Genomic DNA, 24,403 nt, shown 5'->3' on the forward strand with positions numbered 1-24,403 from the left:
GATACCGATCCATACTTTTGAATAGCTGTAGGGAAATTTCCTTCTCTCCATTTACTCATTCATTCACTTTACAGTTTATAGTGTCCATTTGTAATTAACCATGTCCCGTTACTTAACACAGAAAGGTGATGTGGTAGAATGGCAGGTTCTGGTGTCACCTTACCTTGAATCCACCTACCACACCTACCACCTGTGTGAATTCCTACCCCTCATTTTCCGCATAGGAAATATGGTGATAATGCCTACCTTAGAGCACTGCTTTGAGGATAAAATGAGCTTACCAGTGTAACACTCAGCTCAGTATTTGGCATAAAGCAAGCATTCAATGAAGGTTGACTGCTGTTTTTTCCACTGTTTTCTCTCTTCATTTTATCTTTTTGTACTATGCAACATCACCACACTCAAGGGGGGCCAATGGCAAGAAGAATCTTTTGGGTCGCAAACAGGATATCACTGTCTGATGTACTATAATCTTTGCTGGTAGGGATGATACCACCAGGCGTCACAGACTTACTCCTTTTTCTGTGATATGCAAACAACAAACTTTTACTTCATCTTAGTCACACATGAAGTGGTTACTCAATAAGGTTCAGAATTACGAATAGAGAAATGAAAACTTAATCTCAGATGGTAAGAAATAATGCAATCTTATAAACATACAATGTCTTTCTTTTTGTGTTGCATGTTCTATTGCAGGTATTACAGTTTATTTCACTATGAATGTGTCGGTTGGAGCTTTCAACACATCAGATGCCATAATCAACTTGTTGATGTCAGGATGAATAAAATCTTACATGTTAGTAAAATGACATGCTTTCAATCTGTCATTTTGATTTTCCTTATCTACTTTTCTCTCCTAGTGATGGCAAAATGCATTATGATTATAAATTTTTAAACAGAGGAAAAAAAAGAATGCTGGAATCAGTTAATACAAAAACTAGATTCCAGTGCCACTAGGAACAATTAGGCTCTTCTGAGCAAATGACACCAAACAATTTTAACTTTTATATGACAAAAATGTCCTGGAAGTAAAAAATTACAGGGCAAGACAATGTAGCCATAGGCTAGATCAATTCAAAACTCCGTCCAAGAAAACTTGGCATATAAACAGATTAAGTTTGAATTGTGTTTCAATATAGAGCAGAGGAATATAATCTGAGAATTTTTAAATACAAAAACAGCGATATTTGATGAAGCCATCCAATGAGTTATTATGCAATGAATCTTTTAATATGCTTTGACTAAAGTGATTAAGTAGCAGGCTATGATGTGAAACTAATGGACCCTAAAAAAAGTCATCTTCTCTTTTTCTTAGCAAGAAAAATTATATTTGATGGTATTTGGGGTGTTACCATAGGCACTATCAAGAACAAAAATTTCCTGGCAATGAGTAAAATCCACAAACCCTCAAGAGACTAAATTTAATACTAAATTTCACATATTTCTTGTAAAGTCACTAATACATCAGTGGAGTTTCTAAGCAATCTTATCGGGTAACTGCGTAAAGGTTAATTTGCTAACACTCTGTTTAAATTAAAAGACACAGAAGCAGATGAGCAATTCATAATGTAAATAATATTCTCTGTTTTCTTTTACTTTTTTTAAAGTGGGAACCGTCTCAGTCATTGACAGCAATCATGATCTCTGGGTAGGCACCTTTCGTGGATTAATTAACTGATGAGGAGGCTGGTGTACCAGAGCATAGTCAATAACAGCCAGAGAAATTTGCTATGGGTCTTGTTGCAAAATCTGTAGGCCCAGAGACTTTCTTGTACTACTGGATTTTTATGCAGCTTCTAATCCCCAGAATCCCATGGGAAGAATAAAGGATATCTATTTCCATAGATGGTACCACAATTTACCTGAGTTTAGCAAAGAAACTAGATCTTGATTTTTTTTTTCCTTTTCCCAATGGCACATATGTAATTCATTACCTGTTGGTTATACCTACAAAATATACATCAAATCTACCCACTTCTCTCTGTCCCCATTCCCATCACCTTGACCAGACTAGCCTAATCTCTCCTGCCTACTACACTGGTTTCCCAAATGGTTTACTTGCCTTGCTCCAGCACAAACTGGATATTTATAACATGAGACACCTCCAACATTTAACACTTGAAAATGATACTTCATCAGCTATACAAGGAAAAGGTCTGGCAATTGCAACAGGACTGACAACTATTCTTTGGGAAAAGCACTCTTTATTATTACAGTAATAAGAATAAAATGTTTTTAGTAACTAATACATTTTTCAAAATATAGCTAAGGAAAAAGAGGCAGGTAACAGTCTCCTAAGAACTTTTCTGTCTTCAGTTCAGTCTCTGAGCAATTCAACTATCCAACATGTTTCTTAGTTTTCTCATCTAGGGAAGGAGTTGGAACACACTGGCTACATTTCAGGATAATCCAAGGTGAATGAGCCGTTGACCAGGGCTTTTCCAGTCATAATAGACACCTCTGGAAGCTGTAGTTTTTGAAACCATTAGTTAAGGTACAAAGTTGAGTCCAGGAAAAATTGGCTTCTACATAATTTGAACTTGAGAAGGACTAGAGGACAGAGTGTATTGTCTGTGTGTATGTAGACATAACAAAGCTATTTTCATGCACAGTCCTGGCAGAAGGCCCATAGTAACTGCTCTGTGGGTCTGGTTACAATTATTTCACTATAGGGAAGAGTTCAGGACAGTACATCCCTTCTCTGTCCGCTAGGCCTCAAGTCGAAATGTGCATTGTTTTTACCTTATAAACCTTTTTCAGCTCTCCTCCCTGGTTTTCCTTTAATTCTCTTCACCCTCTTCACACTGTATACCCTAAGCATTCATACCAGAAATCTCAGCAAAATTTTAAGCCCAACATCCAACATTCCAATACACAAAAACTCTTAAGAGTGTGTGAAAGGAAGGGCGTGTGGAATACCTGCTTCTTTACCCTTGTATTTGTGTGGAATCAGGGCACATATGCTTGTATTTCTCTCTGTGCAAGCACTTTCTAAGTTCTAATTAAAATAAATAAAACTGTCGTAAAAGGAAAAGCTTGGTATGCCCTCTGCAATTTTACCTCAATAAGCAAATACACTTGTGCTCCCCGCCTACTGCAGCATCTCACAGAGCTGCATGTGGCCCTCGGGAAAATTTTTAATGAGACATTTTATACTAAAATGTGTTTTTAATTTAAAAAATACAAAGATGATAAGACTAGTTTATAGGATATCAGTACTAAGATGCTAACCTCAATACTAAGAAATGTTTATGTCTATCCTTCTTATGTAGCCTCTGTTAACAGTGCTCAGTTCTAGAAATCTGACACACCCCTCACCCCCGTGAGTACTTTAACTCAGAGCTGGCTGGTTCAAAACTCCAGAACCCCTTCTTGACTGTCCCACATATTAACTTCTCACAATCACTGTATCCCAAATATTCTGGTCATTTTCCAACAATTTTCCAACACTGGAAACACATAGGTAAGACAGATTATGACGAAAGGTGAAACAGGAACAGAGTGGTCGATTCATCTGAATTACGTAAGATTTACATAGACGGACTTTTTAGGTTTACAAGAAATGCAGATGGTCAGTTTAATTTCCTGAGAAGATTTTCAGGATGGATTTGTGAAATCAACAGCATATGGTGTGAATCATCCTTTGGCTCAACACTTCTTTAACTTTTCACACTTTGACCTTTCCATGTCTCGAATGATCCCTTCCTCCAAAGATAAAAGGTAGAGGGGCTTCTCTTGGAAGGTGAGAGGGGGAATAGCATCATGTCTTTATTTTAGCCAGGTGAAGTCCACTTTTAGTGAATGATAAATCAACAGGATGAGAGACGAGTTGAGGCAGTATGGGAGAAAGAAGTCACTAATGAATATCAGCTAAAGTATTTAGAAGGTAAAAGTAATTAATGGAGCAATTCTTTAACTTCTCTAGGATTCAGTTCCATTGTACAAAAAATAATGTTGTACTAGATGAATTAATTTAATATTTGTTGAGAATGGACCTTGTTGAAAACACTATGCTTAGGTGTCAGGGAGGATACAAATTTCTATGGAACCAATGTTCCAATTTTTTGGAACCAATGTTCCAAAATTCTATGGAACAAAAATTCCAATCATCAAAGCTGGGCATCTCTATTTTCATCCAAGTCCTGCACCCTCTACAAGCTTTCCCCCAGAATGATTTCATTGACTTCCTTAAATAATTTGCAAATATCTGTTAGTGTACATTTGCTTCCCTAATGAGAATATATAATCCCCTGAAAGCAAGTGATATATAATATTTTATACATATTTGAATTATGCCCTGAGTAACTTAGTGCCTAGTACGATGCTTTAATTTTTTGCAGCATTCAATATATTTGTTATATACACATAAATAAAGATAAGATATAATCCTTATTCTCAAGGAATTTAAGTTTAATTTGCAATAGGAGGGAAAAGATAAGTAATAAGGAGAAAGTAGATGAGCCTACCTAGAAACACGTGAATGTGTATATGTATGTGCATATATAAGATACCAGAGGGAGCTAATGTTCAATATGCATCAGGTATATTTCTACTGTAGAAGAGCAGCTGTTATTTTAATTTATTTTCTAAATTTAGATCTAGATATATTGGGTTTTCTCACAGTAAGGTATTCTTGTGGCCTCTGAGATATGAAATGTAAAAAAAAGGGTTTGGGGTCACTTACAGCAAGAATTTGTAGGAGATTCTTTATACCAATACCCTTTTAGGAAGTTTTAGATAATTTCAGATGTTTCAACCTGACTCAGTCCCTTTTATTTACCATTCACAGTATAGTGTAATGTTTCTTGATTACCGAACATATATTCTTCAATTTTCCAATGAAAGACCCTTTGCAATTAGAAGAAAGGTTCCTTTGATGAACTTAATTTTTGTATTTCCTGAGTTGATGCTGATATTTTTACATATGAAATATTCCACTAAAATAAGCTTTTCTTTGCTAATAATTGCAGATGGGTGAGGAAAACTTTCAGTACAACTTATTATTCTGAGCACTCTGTACTTTCATGAATATTAGTTAGACTTTATTTTATAAACCATTTAATACAAAACATCATTTAACAACAAGCTCTTTTATTTTTTTCCCCATAGGTCCATAGCACTAGGACCATATACTAGGATCTAGATGCAAAACACTTACAGACAGAAGGTGTTCTGGCCAGGTTGCTAAGCTAAAATTAGTACAGCCATCTTTCATTTCGGTTTTTCATTTAATAAACCTGCTTCCTTGCATACTCATTTTATCTGAACTTTTTGAGTTAGGTTACGTAAAAAGACACCATTTTAAGCAGCAATAGCCCAAATGATATCCTATAACCACTGATTACATGTTCCCTATTCACTTAGCTGAAACACCAGAAAGTTACCAAAAAAAAAAATCCACACACACACACAAAATTCGTACTGTTAAACTTTCTGAACCAATAAAAATGTTCTGAGGGTACCACAACACAAAAAGCTTTTTCTCCCCTCTCTTTTAAGATTAAAGTATTTTCTCTTATTCTGAAATTGTCCATAATTTTTGGAAGCATCTTTGAGAGCAAGGAGGAAATCTCCCACTTTAGCAGAAAAGCAAGACTCATGATGAGATTGTCAAAGGTGGCTGATCTGCCTGCCTCAGTCTCCCAAAGTGCTGGGATTATAGGCATGAGCCACTGCGCCCAGCCTTAGCAAAGTTATTTCATGATCAAACTTGTTATGTTTGAATAAGAGATCTGGATACTTTATCTGTTTCTATGTTTTGTATTTCATTCCACTTCTTTTTCTTTCTTCCCCACGACATTTTTTTTGAGATAAGGTCTCATTCTATTGCCCAGGCTGGAGTGCAATAGAATCTGGTGTGATCATAGCTCACTGCAGCCTTGAACTCCTGGGCTCAAAGGATCCTCCTGCCTCAGCCTCCTGAGTAGCTAGGACTACAGGATGGATGCATTTATTTTCTTTTCCCTTAAGTTTCCTGGGAAGGTTTTTGAATGGCAGAGAGGCCAATGGTAGAAGCAGCATCACAGAAGGCACCACAGTCCTACCCATGCAGGCAGACATCTGGAATGTAAGGAAAGGAGGCTGGGGAAAAGCTCAGGATCTAGTTTTCTCTAATGTTCCTAGGACTGAGTAAATACAGTAATCTAGTGATGTTCAGAGAAACAATAAATTTCTCCTGATAGTACAGGGTTAGCTAGGACATGCAGTTAAATAGGGACTGGCAGACACCTGCAGCTTTTCATTCAAAGGCTCAGCATATCCAGTTACTAAATGAACCCTGACAGGCCATGCATTCCCAGCGAGTAGGGCAGTGTCCTGAGTCATAACTCTGCCTAGCACTGTGGCTTTCTCTCCTCTCTTCTTAAAAGACAGTATCTTGTAGATCTTGCTCCTCAACTTGTGACAGTAAAGGCTGAATCTCAAAATACCAAAGTTCAAGTGCTGTTGAGAAGTAATAGCGTAAGAGGAGATTAAGGGGTGGGGCTGGGTAAATGAGTGAGGCACATGTACAAGGAATAGGTTTAGATTTAGAGCAACTGCAGCCTTAATGCAGTTGGAGCTCCTCTCTTTAATTTCTTAGTTTTAGGTATGTTTCACATTAAGCTGGAGGCCCAGTGCTTATTGATGCTAATTTAACATCAGTATCTGACCCACCCTTTTAGTAACTCAGACCTCTTTCCTGTAATTTTGAGCTTCATTTTACAGGCAAAGATTGGCCTGTACAACAAACCAATGGAGTTACAAAAAAAGGTTTGTTCTTTCTCAGTTTATCAGATAGTTTACCATCCATTTTGGCCCCACAATTGGAGTGGACTGTTCACATCTTAAAACACAGTGGATTTTCCAGGTAGCCTGTATCTTAGGAACTTCCTTCTACTCATCACAGTTTTGTCAAAAATAGATCTTTAAAAATGTCAAAATGCAAAAGAGAGAGAGAGAAAAAAAACAGCTGTAGTCTTTCAATGTGTTACGCAGTCCGAAGTGACCTTATCTCAGGCTATTTGAGGCACAAAGCAAGATTTTTACATTTCAGCTTAAATCATGATTAAAACAACTGTTTTTTTTTTTTTTAAATAATAGTGTTATAGTAATATCTCAAAGAACTGAGTATCACCTAATTCTATGTAGCAATAGTTACAGTATCAGGCTGCCAAGTTTTAGTTTGAGATAGCCTTTGAGGGAGAGCAGGACAGAGGAATTCCTAATGTTTTTTCTTTTAATATTTTGTGGAAACATATTCCAGAGAAACAATCTAGAATTTCAGAATAAAAACTATGTATTTTTCAAAACTCCTGGGTAGAGTTCACCAAATTAAAAACACAGACACTTAGTTGAGACTTCTGCTGCCAGAACACGTTAGTGAAAAGTTGTAAAGTGAGAGTTTAATAGGATAAGTGCCAGTTCCTTGCTAAACCCAAACTTTTAACACCTTAAAAGATGTAATATGTTGAAAACGACTTCATATTTAACCTCGTCAAAAAGAAAGAAATCCAAATGTTCATGTGGGCTTGGATATCTCTCAGTGTCAAGGCTTGGGCAAGAGGCCACCCAGAGACAGGGCACCACATCCAGAGCCCATGGTCTTCCCCCAGTTTCAGTCCAACACATGACTTAGCAATTTACTGTATCCGCGTTATATTCAGGTCCAGCTGCCTGAACATAGGCTCTCCATCTTACAGAGGGGCAGCTGTGAATGCTGGGAAATTACCTGTGTCCTGAGAATGAACTAGCATGATTCTTTTTTTTTTTTTTCTTTTTTGAGATGGAGTCTCACTCTGTCACCAGGCTGGAGTGCCGTGGCATAATCTTGGCTCACTGCAAGCTCCGCCTCCCGGGTTCAAGCGATTCCCCTGCCTCAGCTTCCCCAGTAGCTGGGACTACAGGTGCCTGCCACCACACCCAGCTAATTTTTGTATTTTTAGTAAAGACGGGGTTTCACCATGTTGGCCAGGATAGTCTTGATCTCTTGACCTCGTGATCCACCCGCGTCGGCCTCCCAAAGTGCTGGGATTACAGGCATGAGCCACCGTGCCCAGCCACACAGTTCTTATTGTAATCCCTAAGCCTCTTCATTATCTTCGTATTCCTTCCTGTCACTGGCTATTGCGCTACTTCAGGGTGCAACTAGATGAATGGGCCTTTCCCTTCCTCCCTAGGGCAGAGGTGCAAGGCTAGTTTTAGAATACCGCTTATATCATTAGTTCAGTTCCTTTTTCGTATGATCTTCCGGCAGGGAGAGCCTCGGAGAACAGGCCTTCCATCCCTATTCTAAAATTGGACAAGACGGGTTTGGAATTCAGATTCTTTTCAGAGATGGTGCCTGTAACATACATGACACAAAACCTCCAGCGGGGGGCTGAGCCAGCACCTCACAATCAAATACATGAATATTTCACAATAAATGTTATAAATAATACTGTAAATAGCCTCAAATAAGTATATGGCAAACTTTGCCAAAAAATGAACTCTAGTGTTAAATTTGCAAAAGAACGTTCAGTTTTTCTGGCATTTAGGATTTTAAAATTGAGGACAAGAGATTTTAGATCTGTATTATTAGGTTTTCAAAAAGTTAAGACAAATTAACCTGTTTGTTCTTAGAGAAAAAAGAGATGGGGATCTATTTACAAATAGCCTAAAGAGGTCTTTCACAGTAATCTTTTTGACATAGAATTTGACTATATTGAACAGGATTTGATATAAGTGGGTCGTCCTAATCCCTGGCATATTCTATTTTGCAGAGCCAGTCTGTGACTGTGCTATTGTCGTGGAATCTGAGCTGCCTAGTCATGCTTCAGAGCAAGGGACCAGAAATGGGCAGACCTAACCTCTCTGGGACGCTCAGGAACATTCCCAGACTAGAATAAAAACCTCAACAAGGCAAGAGAGGGAGCCAACTGGCATGCATGTGCTATGACTCCATAATAAAGTAATTACACAGTTTGATTTTTTAAGCATGTAAAACCAAAAACCTTATCTTCTTAATACAGGGGAATTTTTTAAAAAAAGCCGAAACCTTTCAAGTTTTAAAGGTGGGATTGGGAAGATTATATTCTAGGTTGTCATGCTAGGGGCCATATACAAGGGAAGGGGTACATTTTCCCTGAGATCAGGGGTTGTCACCATTGAAGACATATAGAGATCAAGGCTTACTTGGCTTCCAGGGCCAGTGCAATGATGCCTGCAGCCATGGGGGCTGAGGCCGACGTCCCAGTGTGGTTGTCCGTGCAACGCTGCCTCAGATCTGTAGTGATCTGGAAAACAAAGTGAAAAGTTTAGATCTCTGAGGCCAATGTGAGTTATCTGCAAGTAGAAAGAAATATACTCACAAAAATAGAATGGGGGTATATGTTAAATACTTGTTTTAAATTCCTTGTTTCTACATGCCTGTAAATCATATCACTTCCAGAGAATTGCCTGCGTAGATCAACTCTGAAAAGGGAAGGGTTTGGAAACTGAACTCCATTTCTGTTAAAACCAGGGTGAAAACCAGGATGAGCCTACGGATGAAAACATAAAGACTGTGCAAATACCTCTTTAAATTCTGCTCTGTAAGCATCTTGCTTGCTTCTCCCTAGTGCCAGTTCTGGTTAAAACTGAAGTTCTTTCCTTGCCCCAACATTTTAAAATAATCAAACACATTGTATCAAATCCAGATACTGAGCAGGCATTGGCAACATACAGAATAAAAGTACACAGTCCCTGCAGCCCAGAACTGTTACCTTGGGGAACCACAGATTTCAAGCCAAAAGTATGCTCTGCCATAGAAAGAACCTTTGGTTGTGGACCTGTTTCTAGAATCAATAGAAATGTTGCATGGATGAACCAAGACTTCCTCAAAGACATAACATAGATACTAAAAATAAGGCTGAAGCCAGTGTACTTGATACGCAGTTACAGCACTAAGTGTAAGCTTGTATATTAGAGAAAATTAGTTATTTCTCCATTTTATTTTTTAATCAAAATGTGAGAACTAAGTCATTTTTATCCTCTTGGCTTAAATCCAGTTCACTTCAGCTGTGACGGAATAATATTATCATCCAGCAAAGGCAATGTTTTTCAACCTTTGTTTCATTCTTTTCTCACTATGGAAAAAAATACATTAAATTTAAATTCTCCTTAAATACTATGGAATAAGATTCTAGAAACCACTGTAATAGCTCTAAGATTTTTAAAATCCTCCCTCTTGGACAAGAATCCATTTTTTGCCCTCTTGGGGACATTATCACCTCTGGGGGAGTATAGAGGGCTGTGAGAGGAGTTAGTGGTCTCATTGAAGTTACTGGAAGACTATTAGTATCTGTCTTTGGCATCAAGGCAAGTATATTACCACATATTACAGATAAAGGTCAGCAGAAAGGTGAAGGGGGATCCAGGCAGCTGAAAACAAAGCCCTCTCCTTCAAAGTGCTTCTTTCAAGAGGAGTGTGAAAATCAGTTAAATTTGGTTTGGAAAGAAATTTGATCTTCACAGGAACAAAGTGCTTTATAGCTCCTTAGAGACAGAGTCTCGCTTAGAAGTTTATTCTAGGTCACACGAAGATGTCTGAGTAGACTCTTTTATGAGCTCTCATGGATCTAGATAGGCATTCTGGCTGATTTAGTTTCACATGAGACCGTAAGTTCTTACTATCCTTTCTTTGTTCCTTTTGACAATGCTAATGTTACCAGATTATCTGTACTAGATGGATGTGGGTACTGATATAAAAGGAGTGAAAGAATGAACAAAGATCTATAGAACTCCATAGATATGGTGGTGGGGAAGGAGTCAAACCTTTCACTGTGCGCTCCTGAATGAATGAATGGTGTGTAAAAACCCTGAAGCCATCTACTGAAACTCGACATCTGATGCTTGCAGGATGCTTGGGTAAACAGGGCCCTACCCACTTCTATGTTAAGAAATCGGGCTTTTCATTGTTGACTTTAAAAGGTATTTTTTTATTGTGTTAAAAAGCATATAACATAAATCTACCCTCTGAACAATTTTTATGTGTTGTTAACCATATGTACAAGCTTGTACAATATCACTAGGTTTTTTCATCTTGTAGAAGTCAAACTCTGTACCCATTGAACAATTCCCTATTCTCCCTCCCCTTACCTCCTGGCAACCACCATTCTTGTTTCTACTGCTATGTGTTTGATTCCTCTACATACTTCATGTAAGTGGAATCATACAGTATTTGTCTTTTCATAATAGGATTATCTCATGTAGCATAATGTCCTGAAGGTTTACCAATATTGTGCCATATGACAGGATTTCCTTACTTTATAAGGCTGAATATATTCCATGATGCCATATTTTCTTTATCCATTCATCTGTTGATGGACACATGGGTGGCGTCTACCTCTCAGCTCTTGTGAAGAAGGCTGAAAATGCACGTGGGGGAGCAGAAATCTCTCTGAGACCCTGTTGTCAGTGCTTTCAACTAGATAATTCCAGAAGAGGAATTGCTGGATTGTTAAAAGGAATTGCTGCCTCATTTGAAATTATGGGTGAATTTGCAGCCTGATTTTCCAAAGCCCTGGTCCCTAAGTCCATGCTTGAACACCCCAGAAGTAGCCTGTTTCCAGGTGTCCAGATCTGCTGTTGTTGAGACGGCCTTGCCTGCATTCTTCCTATTTTACCTCACCCCATGGTCACATTCCTTTGTTCAAGTTTTATTTTTTTTTTCAATGATTTGTGCCTGGATTCAAGACTTTTCATGATATTTTCCCACTTGGCTCTCCTTGCTTATTCTTCAGCTGCCCCAGACACTTTCAATGCACAGAAACAAATCCAGAATAAACACTCCAAGTGTGTGCAGCATTTGAGTCTAATAAATAACCACCTTCAGCCAACCTCAAATGGGAACAATCAAAATTTTATGATCTTGCATTTGCAATAGGAATATGCTTCGCCTGTATAGTGACCAGGTATCTATGCATACAACATATACTTTAATATAAAGTCACTTAGTACATTTATATATAAATACAAATGAAGTGTTAAATGCTATTAATGTAGGCAAGTCTGTGTAATTCCAAATCCCCATTGTGTTATCATTTTTTTCAACCACTTGAAATGAAACTTGAGACTGGTGGCTAGGGCTGGATGGGGTGGAGGAGGAAGGTGATGGAAAGGAGGAGTAGTTAAAAGGAATGGGGAGAAAAGAAACAAAAACATCCCCCGCTCCCTTCTCATCCTGCTTGAAATGGAAATTCCAGCTGGGTCATTTCATGAGGACGTTACTATCAGAGGGGGCAATATTTAGGGTAAATTGCAGGAAAGATCTAAGGCAGGGTTTTCGTCATTAAGAGAAGCCACAGTATTGGTGTTTTTGTGTCTATCTTCAGAAATAAAAGGCAAAGACCACCAAAGAGCAGGCAATCTTGAAGAAAAATGACATTATGAAAACTGGAACCACATGGAATATCCCCATTAATCACAACACATGTATATAGGATCTGACAGTGTAATTTAAAGGCAAGTTGCATTCAACAGTTGGCCCACGACATGGGGCAGGGAGCGCAAAGATTCTACATGCAAGCACTTTCACTTTAAATTCCATTTAAAGAATGTCTCAGAATTTGGTCTCAATCCTGATGGCACATCTTGCATGCTCCAAATTCCCCCAAATTCACTACACAAATCAGAAACAGAATTTTTCTCCAAAGAACTTCTCAGATTGCTCAAGAAAATATCATTTGTGCCCATCAGAGTGATGGAAACTGGAAAGGACACCAGGCCCTGAGCCAGATCAAAGCTGTCCTGATCAGCAAATTAGATTTTCAGTATCTCTCAGGATCAGTAGCAGATGGTTTTTTGGACTCCACTATGTTAGGGATGTCATCTTCCTTTGGTGAGAAGCGGTGGATATTGTTCAGGTTTAGACCGCCTCCACTAAGATGACCCATCACTTTTTCTCACCCTAAGCAATTATTTCCTAATAGTTCACATTTCATTACTTGTTCTGATTGGACATTTGGTTTTAGCCTATGGATGTCATTCTCCAGGGAATCTCAGTTCAGACTGACTTTGGCCATAAGTGACAAGCTTTTACAGCAACCCCACAGTCAAGCATTTCTCTCTCCTTGATATCTAGTGATCTATTTTACTTTGAAGGTGCCATATTGTCTCATATCTGTTAAAAGAGCAACTGAACAGATATTTTTGAAACATGAAATGATTTTACTGTTAGGTTGAATTTGTTTCTGGTGTTGATTTTGATTTGAACTAGAATTGTGCCAAGAAAGCTGTTTCAGACACAGCTATGGGGGAGAAGGGCAGAAACTAAATCTTAAATGTGTCAATGACTAAAATAGAAGAAGCTGATTTATTAAGCACAGTAAAATAAAAAGGAACTGAAGACTAAACAAAGCTTTTTGCGTCCACAGAAGTCACAAAGACTGGCGAAAAATTCAATCATGACTGACAAGTCCATACAAAATCCCACTCTCATGTTGCTAAAAGATTCTGTAAATGTGAAGTACAAATAGGAGATTTTGCTCACAAATGGAGGGTTGCTATCACTAAAGAAGAATCCCATGTTATATCGCTTTTGTACCTCCATAATGTTCAGCTCAGTTCCATGTACCAAGAGGCACAATATTTATTTGCTAAGTTGAATCCCTAAAACAAGCCCATTTATATTCATTTCGTTCTATACTTCAACTCTTCCGTTCATTAGAAAACAGTCAAAGTCATTCTTTTTCCACCATCCAAACAAAACTCACAGAAATTTGTAGTCAACCTACAAAAATTATGTGTGCATATATGTATATACAATCCAGGGTTTGAAGTACAGCTAATACTCTCACAAGTACTACAGGTTGTGTATCCCTTACCCAAAATACTTGGGACCAGAGGTGTTTTCAATTTTACATTTTTGCAGATTATGGAATATCTGCATTATACCAGTTCAACATCTCTAATCTGAAAACTTGAAATGCTCCAAAATCTCAAACTTTTGGGATGTCAAAATGACACTCAAAGGAAATGCTCATTGGAATACTACAGATTTTGAAATTTTGTATTAGGGATGCTTTATCTACCACCAGCTACCTCTAAAACTACCTCTAAAACTCCACTGCTTCCTCTAAAACTACCACAATGAGCAGCCTGCAATGAGTGAGACAGTGTGCAAGAGGTACTTATGTGTGTCTGTATAAAAGATATATAAACCCACAAAAACACTGCAAGGAAGATATTTTATTACCTAAGGAAATAGAGGCTCAGAGGGGTTAAGTAACTTGCCCAAGGGCAAACAGCTACAAAAGGACTCGTACGTGGTAAAGATATCAAATTCTTAAATAGTAGCAAAAGAAAAAAAAAGCTGAGTTACAAAGTGTCGTCATTCATGAGAGCAAAGGCAACAACAATGGCAGAACTGGCCTTGTAGCCCAGCCCAAGTCAGCAAGTCCCTAAGGAGGTTCCTTCAGGCCATTAAAATGAGACCTTTTCAGAAGCAACGTTTCCTTTTCGCTTTTTAACTTTCTCAAGAGAATATGTATCAAACTTCCAAATAAACTAAACACATCTGGATTCGCTAGACTTTCACTCATGAAAAATAATGGCATTTTTTTAAGTCAAAGAAGAAATGGAGAGATGACAGAGAACAACCCAGTGCAAAGGGTGAATGTATTTGAAAAATGAATCGGGTGGTAGAAGAGGAAGGAGAGGAGACAGCAGAATATTTCTGCAAAAGAAAATGGAGAGTTGCTTAGAAGCATTAAAAGCAATAAGATAATTCCTCCACATGGAATTTGGTTTTCAGGCCAACTCTGAGATACCCCAGGCAGCAACTTTGTTTTGAACACAAATAAATAAAATGACATCAGGAGAGGGCTAAGCAGAACATATATTCTCCCAACTCTGGCTCAGAGAACCCCTCCCAGGAGGAATCTGAGAGACCCTATGTCCCAATCACTAAGATAAATTACTAGGGGGGAAAAAAGTCAAAGTCTGAACAAGTCCAAAAAGAAAGAGATAATTTAACGATGGGAGGGACTGGAGAGAAGGGGAGCCTTATTCATAAAACAGAACTTGACAGAAACGTCAGGAGGAGGTGAGGGGTTATAGATGGGATCTTTTAGGCTTTTTGACACTAAAAACAGGTTACATGAACAGCTTTATCATGTAGCAGGGTTCCTGCTGGCAATTTTCTATGCTAAATATCCTGTCAAATAACGTTTAACTTTCACCAACCTACCAATAGAAGAAGTTTCTCTGAAAGAAACAGAGCAGCTCCCTGTCTTCTTGCAGCTATATAAACAACTTGTGAAGCCTCCATCCTTCCAAATGTTTGCTAGTCATTTATGCACGAATATTTATTGAGCTCAGACTCTGGAAAGGAACAAAACACGGTCTTCATCCTCAAGTAGTTTCCATTGTAGCATGAAAAACAGACAGTAAGTAAGAAAATATGTACCACCATGTGAAGTACCTATAAGTGCACTAGAAAAAAAAAAAATTGAACCGGGTAGAGAGTGGTGGAGGGGCGTGCCCCTATTTTAGAAAAGGTGATGAAGAAAATCCTCTTTGAGGTGAAATTTGAGAGGAGACAAAAATGAAGTGATATTTGGTAGAGGAGTGTTCTAACGGAGGGCACTTTGCACATCAGAGAGCCCTGGTTTGAACATCATACAAAAGCCATAACCTTGGGAGCTCAGTGCTAACTCTGCTGCCATAGGAACTAGCAACTCAGCTTGAGTTTTTTGCAAGAGGTTCAGTTGTCTGAGCGGGTATGAAAAAGGGTAAAGGAATGAAATTCAAAATGAGGAGACTAGTGAAAAACCATGGAAATGTATATATTCTAAATGCTTCTTCATGACTCTGAAAAGAACTCAAAATAGGTAAGAAAAACACTATTCTCTCACATAGCCCCATACTGGATATCCCTAAGACGTATCAGGGTGGGATAGCATACTGGTTACAAGATGAGTTTGGGGGTCCATCCTGACTTTGATTGGAATCCAAGCTCTACCATTTATTAGCTGTGGTTTTTGTTTGCTTGTTTAACTTTTCAAGCTTTAGTTTTCTTATCTGTAAAGTGGGGGCACCATGATCTTTCTGCATAGGGTTTCCCAACAATACAATGAGATGTTGCATTCGATGTGCATAGCGCAGTGTCAGGCACAAATGAGAAGGGCAAAAAATGTGAGATTTTCAACACGTTAATATATAAATGTATTACATGTGAGACATGTAATACAATGTGAACAAATATGTTCATAAAAACATTCTTTCATTATATGACTTTAAAATAACTAGTCATTTTAAATGACTTCTATTTAGCTTATGAAAGAGCTTCTTTCATTGTAATCTTTATACTTTGAATGCTTCCTTTGCTGTAATAAGATATAGGCCATTGCTGATCCAAATCTACTAAAGCATGAACGCAATACCAAGGTCCACAACTGTGCTAGAAGTAATGGCAGGAAACCAAGGGACAGGGACTTCCTTATGTTTTGAAACCCAGGGCAAGGCTTTCCTGTTTGCGTATCATGAAAAGTCATTTTGTCCATAACAAGTACAATTTATTTAACAAAAATGCTTTCCCAGAAGCAGAGAGGAGATTTTTTTCTGTCTCTCCTCAGATCCTCAGCAACTGTCTTGATACAAATCACAAAGGTGCTCTATGAATGAAGAATGACAACTGTGCTCTTCTGGGGAGGCTGCAGATGACAAAAGGAAATGAATGTCTCAGGGAAGGGGACCTAGTACAAAGACAGGCACTGCCATTCCTGTAGCACTCAATCACATACGCCACTAACAGGATGCGGGCATCACCGAGGGACCAAAGGTGTCTGGGTTCAAAGCCTGGTGAAGGAAAGGTCCCAGGTGCAACACAGGATGATTTGTCATTCTGATATCTAGAAGGAAAAGGGGTCAGCTGGACCATAAAAGGCTGACGTTGCTGCCAACGCCATTCATGTTCAAACTGTTAACATGTTCCTGATCAGAGTGTCTCTCTTTATGGGATGGGTGGAACAGATCACAGTTTTACAGATTGGAAAGATTGAGGTGCAACAAGCAACCCTCTTAACAGCAGCTGGAAAAACGCCCTAACCTCCCAGGATGCAGAAAGTTACAGGACCGTAGGTGAAAACGCGGCTGAGCATGCACTGAGCTGCTCCTGTGGACCAGGAACCAGGTACCTGGTCAGTATTTTATTATCTTCATGGAAATCTCTGAGGTCAGCGCTGGTATCATCTCCATTTTACAGACGAGGCAATCAAGACTCCGTGAGGGTTGCTTATCCACTGAATGGTTTCTCTGAAGCTAGAGACTAATACAAACAGCTTCCAAATTTCCTCTCCAACTGGGGGTAATTTGGGAATTCAGGCGAAGTAAGGGAATCTAAGAACTAGCTAGAGAAAATTGACTAATATAATCTCACAAAAACGGAAGAAAGGCATTAAACAAAAAGGAAGAAACAAGTTAAATACATACAATGAGTCACAGAAAGCTTTGAAACCATAAGCAAAAACTGGGGAAAAGTATATGACCTCACGAAACGATATTAACATTTCGTCATGGCGTCCACTTTCCCTGGGAAGCTCTCTCCCTGCCCACAGAATGGATCAATTTGTCTATCCGTGGGAGAATCTGAAATGACACCCCTGCCATGGGAGTCACAGTAGCAACCACACAACCACAACAAATAATGGTGAAGACCCCAGGAGGTTAGGTTTAGAGAGTAAACCTCCCAGCAGTGATTCTGCAGTCCCTCTGTACACACTGCGTTCTCCCATCTGGACCGCAACAACCTTTCCTACTTCTTTGACATTTTTACCATGAGACTATATGCTTCTCTTACAGAAGGCATTGATAAATGTTAACAATACCCTCCCCACAGCAATCACCCCACGGAGAATAATAGGACTGACTAAATGGGCATAATTAATTTGAAGCAATAGTGAGTTTGCCTTAAGATGATTTCAAACTCCAGAGGTAAAAAACGAGAACTCTTATTCCAGAGTTGTCATCAGGAATGTCATGATGCAGGGCTGACGGATGTCACTCCGTGCTAATGGACGTTGACCATGAGTTAGAAGACACAAGGTCTTCTTATTTAAAAGCAGAGAGATATTTCTAGATTACAACATTTCTCTAACGGAGGCAAAATTTCACTGGGGCACCCCGTTCCAGTTAAGGAAGCCAGAAACTTCAAATGCAAAGCTCATCTCTGCATTTTCGCCTTTTATATTTTACTTGCTGCTTCGGAGTTACGCTTATTGATGAATGTTGGAGGTACTGACAGGTAGAATTGGGTGTATATATTTAAACCCAGACACTGTGGAGCAATTAGGGAAAGAGGGGGATATTAATATGGGGAGGCAATTTTTACCTAAATCCATCTACAAAATGTAACTAAAGAAGGTAGTAAAAAGTAACTGATAAATGAAACAGAAAAATCATATAGTAACCAGGAATCAAGAGGAATAGAATGGATGTGGATTAAGACTTGCACAAAGGAGGTACAGTCCTATCCCCTATGGACTGTGGGAAAGGCAGAGGGAGCACCAGTAGAGTGACTCCAACCTGCGTAGATCTGTTAGAGCCAGAAGCAGGGTCTTGGCTAAGCGCTAAAAAATGTCAGGTACAGCATCTTAGCTCTACCTTAAAAAGACAAATCCAGAGACCGTTTACAAAATCATGATCAGGAAAAAGGGCAAAGGGCAAAGTGCAAAGGTGTGTGAAATTTATAATCAGCAGCACAGTGCTGGGCACCCCCGAAAAGTTAGAGCTTTCATAAGCACTGAAGGGCCGGATACTGTGCTAAGCACTTTTTACTGCCTTCCTCATTATTTTGTAATAACTCCATGAACTCTGTGCTACTAAATGTCCTCTTTGTATAAATAAGTATGCTGAGACAGACAGATTAATTTGTCCAAAATTACTCAACTAGCAAATAGCTCAAGAGTGAAAGAAACTCACGCAGGCTGGGCCTGCCACCTGAACTCTTAATCACACTGGCTGTTTGCCTAGAGTACAGGATATGTTGGTAAACGGGGGATCCCATGCAGCTTCTGTGCTTCTCCACCCAGCAAACTTTGTGCTGTCTATAAGAAATGCACTTTTTGGCCAGCTGTGGTGGCTCACACCTGTAATCCCAGCACTTTGGGAGGCCGAGGCAGGTGGATCACTTGAGTTCAGGAGTTTGAGACCAGCCTGGCCAACATCATGAAACCCTGTCTCTACTAAAATACAAAACTTAGCTGGGCATGGTGGTGGGCCCCTGTATTCCCAGCTACCCGGGAGGCTGAGGCAGGAGAATGGCTTGGATCCCTGAGGCAGCAGTTGCAGTAAGCCGAGGTCACGCCACTGCTCTCCAGCCTGGGCAACAGACTTCGTCATCAACATCATAAAAACAAGAACAAACAAACAAAAAAACTGCACCTTTTATAGAAGTTTAGTTCATGTTAAGTAAGTATAGTTTCAATGGAATTCTGAGTTTCCTTACACACTTTTGTTTTTCACACTGAATTGGCTGTACTTAGAAACCAAAGCACTAAAGCTAAAGTTAAAAGTCAGTGTGGAAACACAGTGATAGGAGCCCAGGGCTGAGTCAGGCATAGATTCCAGTCTCTTCTCTGTCACTAACTCACAATGTGAATGTGAACCAATCATTTATCCTCAATAAAACTGAAGCTTAATCACGTCTGAGGCCGCATTAAATGTTGCAATGTGATGACTGCACAAGCATTTTCAATTAGTAATGTTTACGACTTCTGATGTTATCAACGAATCTAATTTTCTATTTCCATATATTACTTGTGTATGTATGTTTATGGTTCTCCCTTTGTATTTCGAAGTGAACATTAAATAAACAGATCGTGATGGCATGCACATGGCACGTACAATTTTCTTATCGTAGGACTCCCCGCTGCTGTAGGTTGTGGCCAGCGTGGATGAGCACTCTTCCAGGTACCAAGGTTTCTTTCCGCTTTCTGCGGTGCTGCTGATGGAGATGGTGTAGATGCTGTTGGTGTAGCCATCACAGGAGCAGTGGTCTTTGCTCCTTCCGCCATTTCCAGATGCCCAAACAAACACAGAGCCGAGGCCTCTCCGCCCCTGTTCACAAACAGAGAAAGCTAAATGATGGTGTGAAATGACTCTAAATGAAGAGGGTCAGAATCCACTGAGCCGAACTGAGTATGTGCAGGTGGGGTGTGTTGCTATCTTAATACGCTGGGGGCTTAAGCAGCTTTTGGGAGTGGAGTAAGAAGAGTTGGTCTTATAGACTAGAACGGTCAGAAAAGTGACAGGAGCACACATAATGACAATAATAATGGCTAATATTTATGGACCAAGCACAAGTCAAAGAGTTTTACATGAACTGGATTGAATTCTTTCAACGATCCTGTGAGGCTGGCACAATTCCTGTCTCTATTATGCTGTGGAGAAACTGAGGTACAGAAGTTAAGTAATTAAATTAAAACTTTTCTTAAAAAGGAATTTAAGTAATGTTCCTAAGGTCATAAACAGTAAGTGGTAGGGCCAAAATCTGAACCCAGTGAGATATGAGTTGGGATATTATTAGTTGTAATTACCATAGTTATGCACTACTGTTTAAAATCTTCACAACTGCCATGAATTGGGTGCTATCATGCACCCTCGTTTACATCTGAGGAACATGAGCTATACAGAGGTTATACCTCCATGCTCAATCACACTGTTGGTGAGTGTCAGAAGCAAGTACTAACAGTACTTCTTTCTATAGAACTGATCTTCCCATGAGTGGTGTGGGCACTAATTACTGAGGGATGTTAATGGATGCTACCATAAATAAAAGGATTTCAAGATCACATACGTTTGGGAATCCCTGAGTTAAACAAAATTAAGTGAGCCTCTTTATTGCAAAACTTCTAAGCACCTTTAATAAATGAATGCTTACTGTAAAATTCTAAAAGCAGGATACAGTCTAATGTAATTTTTCCAAACATATTTGACCATAGATCTATTAACATTTTCTTAGAATGCTAGAAGACAGTGTCACATTCTTCATACCAAAGCTTGGTAGCTAAAAATAACTAAAAGAATTTCTTGGTTAGGCATGGTGGCTCATGCTTGTAATCCTAGCATTTTGGGAGGCAGAGATGAGCAGATCACCTGCAGTCAGGAATTCAAGACCAGCCTGTCCAACATGGAAAACTCCGTCTCTACTAAAAATACAAAAATTAGCCAGGTGTGGTGGTGCATGCCTGTAATCTCAGCTACTCAGGAGGCTGAGGCAGGAGAACTGCTTGAACCTGAGAGGTGGAGGGTGCAGGTTGCAGTGAGCCAAGGTCATACCACTGCACTCTAGCCTGGATGACAGAGTGAGACTCTGTCTAAAAAAAAAAAAAAAAAAGACTTTCTTAAAGTTCTCAATAATTAAGGAATAGAAGAAAAGTAGAATATAGACATACACAGTGAAGTGACTATAAGCTGATGTCTTCAGGAGAAAACAGAATTAAGCCAAAATGGAGAGTATTTCTGGGAATAGCTATAGCTGAATCTCTAAGAAATTGTGCCATTTTAAAGCTAGAAGGCAAATTGGAGGACATCAAGGCCAAATCCATCATTTTCTATTAGGAAGTGAGAACCCAAGTCACAAAGCTAGTGATGGCAGAGACTTTCTTCCTTCCAGGCCCTAATTTTCTGGTCCCCAGGTGGAAGGAAAATTTGGGGGATGCTTTCTTAGAATTTCTGGAAAAAGAGCCAAAAAAAAAGAGACAACAAAGTCTAGAATATCTGTGATAAACTCTTCCTGACCTTGACTCTTCAAGGAATGGAATATTTATGACATGATTTGACAGACCTGATCATACATTTCTTTTTGTACTTGAACTTGGAAAAAATGCTTTATGATTACCCAGGAATTGGAAATATTCATGAAGAGAGAGGGGGATAAACTTTCAGTTGTTATTGCTGCTCGACAGCTGGGCCTGGTTTACCATCCCTTAACATTTCATCAAAATATTCATGAAATAGAGAGAAAGGTGCAGTAATCACCAAGCCATCACAAACTAAGAATCTTGTTCAATGCTATGATAATCTCTAGGAGGGATTATGCATCGCTATGGTGAGGGTGGTCAGACTGAGAAACTATGTCTAGACCTCAGAGACAGAACAACATACCAGAGGGAAAGAAAGAATGTTCCAAGTCATCATCAATATGTTCCCTCTCTATCAGACACTGAGGGGCTGTGTTACAGGCAAAAATCAGGGTCCCACTGGGCCTCACCTGACAGGTCAATAGAATATATGGGATTGTGCAAAAACCCACCTGATTTAAACAGCACCATAACAGATGATAGACAAAGACTCACAACGCAACTAAAAGGCATATATGGTACAAGCACGTGTGTGTATGTGTGTGTGTGTGTGTGTGTATTTGTAAAATTATGACAGTGTGCCCATGAATAAAATTCAATTAAACTATCTTTAAAAAGTAACTTGATTTTAAAGAATATTTAATAAGAAAATATTTAGGAAGCATTTTTGTGATAATGTAGTTATAAACGTAGGATACAAAATGATATAGCATAGTCTCAGTTTAGGAAAAAATGTGTGTAGACTGGGTGCAGTGGCCAACGCCTATAATCCTAGTGCTTTGGGAGGTCAAGGCAGGAGGATCACCTGAGGCCAGGAGTTAGAGACCAGCCTGGGCAACAGGGCAACACAACATATTTACAAAAAATTAAAAAGAAATATCCAAGCGGTGGTGTATGCTTCTAGTCTCAGCTATTTCAGTGGCTGAGGTGGAAGGATTGCTTGGAGCCAGGAGTTCAAGGCTGCAGTGAGCTACGATTGCTCCGCTGCACTCCAGGCTGAGTGACAGAGCAAGACCCTGTATCTTTAAAAAAAAAAAAAAAAAACAAAGGGAAAGACAAAAAAGTGTGTGTGTACAGCAGTCTATATGCATAAATTTAGAGGCATACCATAATGTGAAAATGTAATTGAAGTTATCCTGTATTGTAAGATCAGAAAAGCTTTTTTTTTTTTTTTTATATCAATCTTCTATGGCCATGTCTTACTTTAATAAAAAGAAACAAGAACTTTAATTCCTCTACTAAGAGGGAAAACACAGAGTCAATTCTTAAGAGATAATTTTTTCATGTTATGGCCAAAAGGGGTTTTACCCATAGAAGGTCCACTGTGTACTAAAAACAACAGAGGCTGACATTTCTAAAAAACCTTCTACGTGCCAAGCACTGTACAAACATTACTCTGCACGATCCAAGTTTATATTATCATCGTTTTACAGATGAGCAAACTGGTTCTCAGAACTGCTCACTAACGGGCTGGGTGCAGTGGCTCATGCCTGTAAACCCAGCACTTAGAGACAAGCCTGGGAAACATAGCGAGACCCTGTCTCTAAGAAAAAAAATAAAAAATTAGCCAGGCATGGTGGCATGCGCCTATATTCCTGGCTTCTAGGGAGGCTGGGGTGAGAGGATCACTTGAGCCCAAGAGGTCGAGGCTGCAGTTACTTATGGTCACACCACTGCAGTCCAGCCTAGGCAACAGGGCTCAGAGAAAGACTGTCTCTAAACAAATAACAAAAAAAGAAAATGCCAGACCTTGAAAACTGACTGGAGCCACAGCCTGAGCTATTAATCCTTACAACAGTCTTCTTTTGGGTAAAAAGAAGGCTAGTGGTTATTGTACCCTTTCTGGCCAAATCTCCCATGACTTCATTGCAGCTTGGCCTTAGAATGTAAGAGCAGACCAGCACTCAAGTCCTTTCTAGACTTGGCAGTAGTATTAGAACTGATAAAGAATAGATGTATGCCTTGCCCCCAAGAGGTAGGATGTAGTTTCCAACCCCCAAGTTCCCTGAAATCCCACCCTGAGGGGGGACTCACTCAGAAGTGTGAACACAGGTCATTCTATTCTGGCATCACTCACGGAAGACACCAATAAGGAGGGGCAATGGCATTGCTGAGGGGTGCTTTGGGGATCTACTGGGTTGAGAGAGTCCTGAGTTGAGAGGACAGTAGGTTGCTGCTGCCCTGAAAATGTCCCTTCCAGACAGAGGTGATGTCCTTGTTTGGAACAAATAATTTGAGGGAATTGTTTTATAACTGAGCATGGTGAAGGAAAACCTCAAAGGACAGTGTGGGGTCAATAACCACTTCTACGTCTGAAGGGGCACAGAGAGAGGGGAGTCACTGGAGCTGGTGACAGAGGGGTTAATCAGAGTTGGTCAGTGGACACGCTAGCCTGTGTTGGCCCTGCAGGTTAGGGGCAGGTGAATGTATACCTGAGCCCCCAGTCTCCCCGTCTTACATTCTAATTTCTGGCCAGCATACCCCACTGGCCAAACCTCATTAAAACCCATAGAGATCAGTGTCCGCATGCACAGAGCTTGTGGAGAGAAGGGAAGAAGAGATCTTAAGGGTTAAATAGGAGACACTGGAATAGTCCTGAAGGTGTG

At 39.5% G+C, this 24,403-nt stretch overlaps 1 protein-coding gene across 5 annotated transcripts in view; it reads right to left on the bottom strand.

Moving 5' to 3' along the window:
- PCSK5 (proprotein convertase subtilisin/kexin type 5) overlaps positions 1-24,403 on the bottom strand; it is a 462,318-nt gene that overhangs the window by 236,819 nt on the left and 201,096 nt on the right. For 4 of the 5 annotated variants that reach the window (XM_007969534.3, XM_007969533.3, XM_007969535.3 and 1 more), the window contains exons 8-9: positions 19,840-20,052; positions 9,151-9,251 (exon numbers count right to left, since the gene is read on the bottom strand). In XM_007969534.3, coding sequence (XP_007967725.3) covers positions 9,151-9,251; positions 19,840-20,052 — 314 coding nt within the window. The remainder of the gene's footprint in view (positions 1-9,150; positions 9,252-19,839; positions 20,053-24,403) is intronic. The other variant, XM_037998500.2, reaches the window with a different exon arrangement.

Source organism: Chlorocebus sabaeus, chromosome 12 (assembly GCF_047675955.1).
Source record: "Chlorocebus sabaeus isolate Y175 chromosome 12, mChlSab1.0.hap1, whole genome shotgun sequence".
NCBI classification, from domain to species: Eukaryota; Metazoa; Chordata; class Mammalia; order Primates; family Cercopithecidae; genus Chlorocebus; species Chlorocebus sabaeus.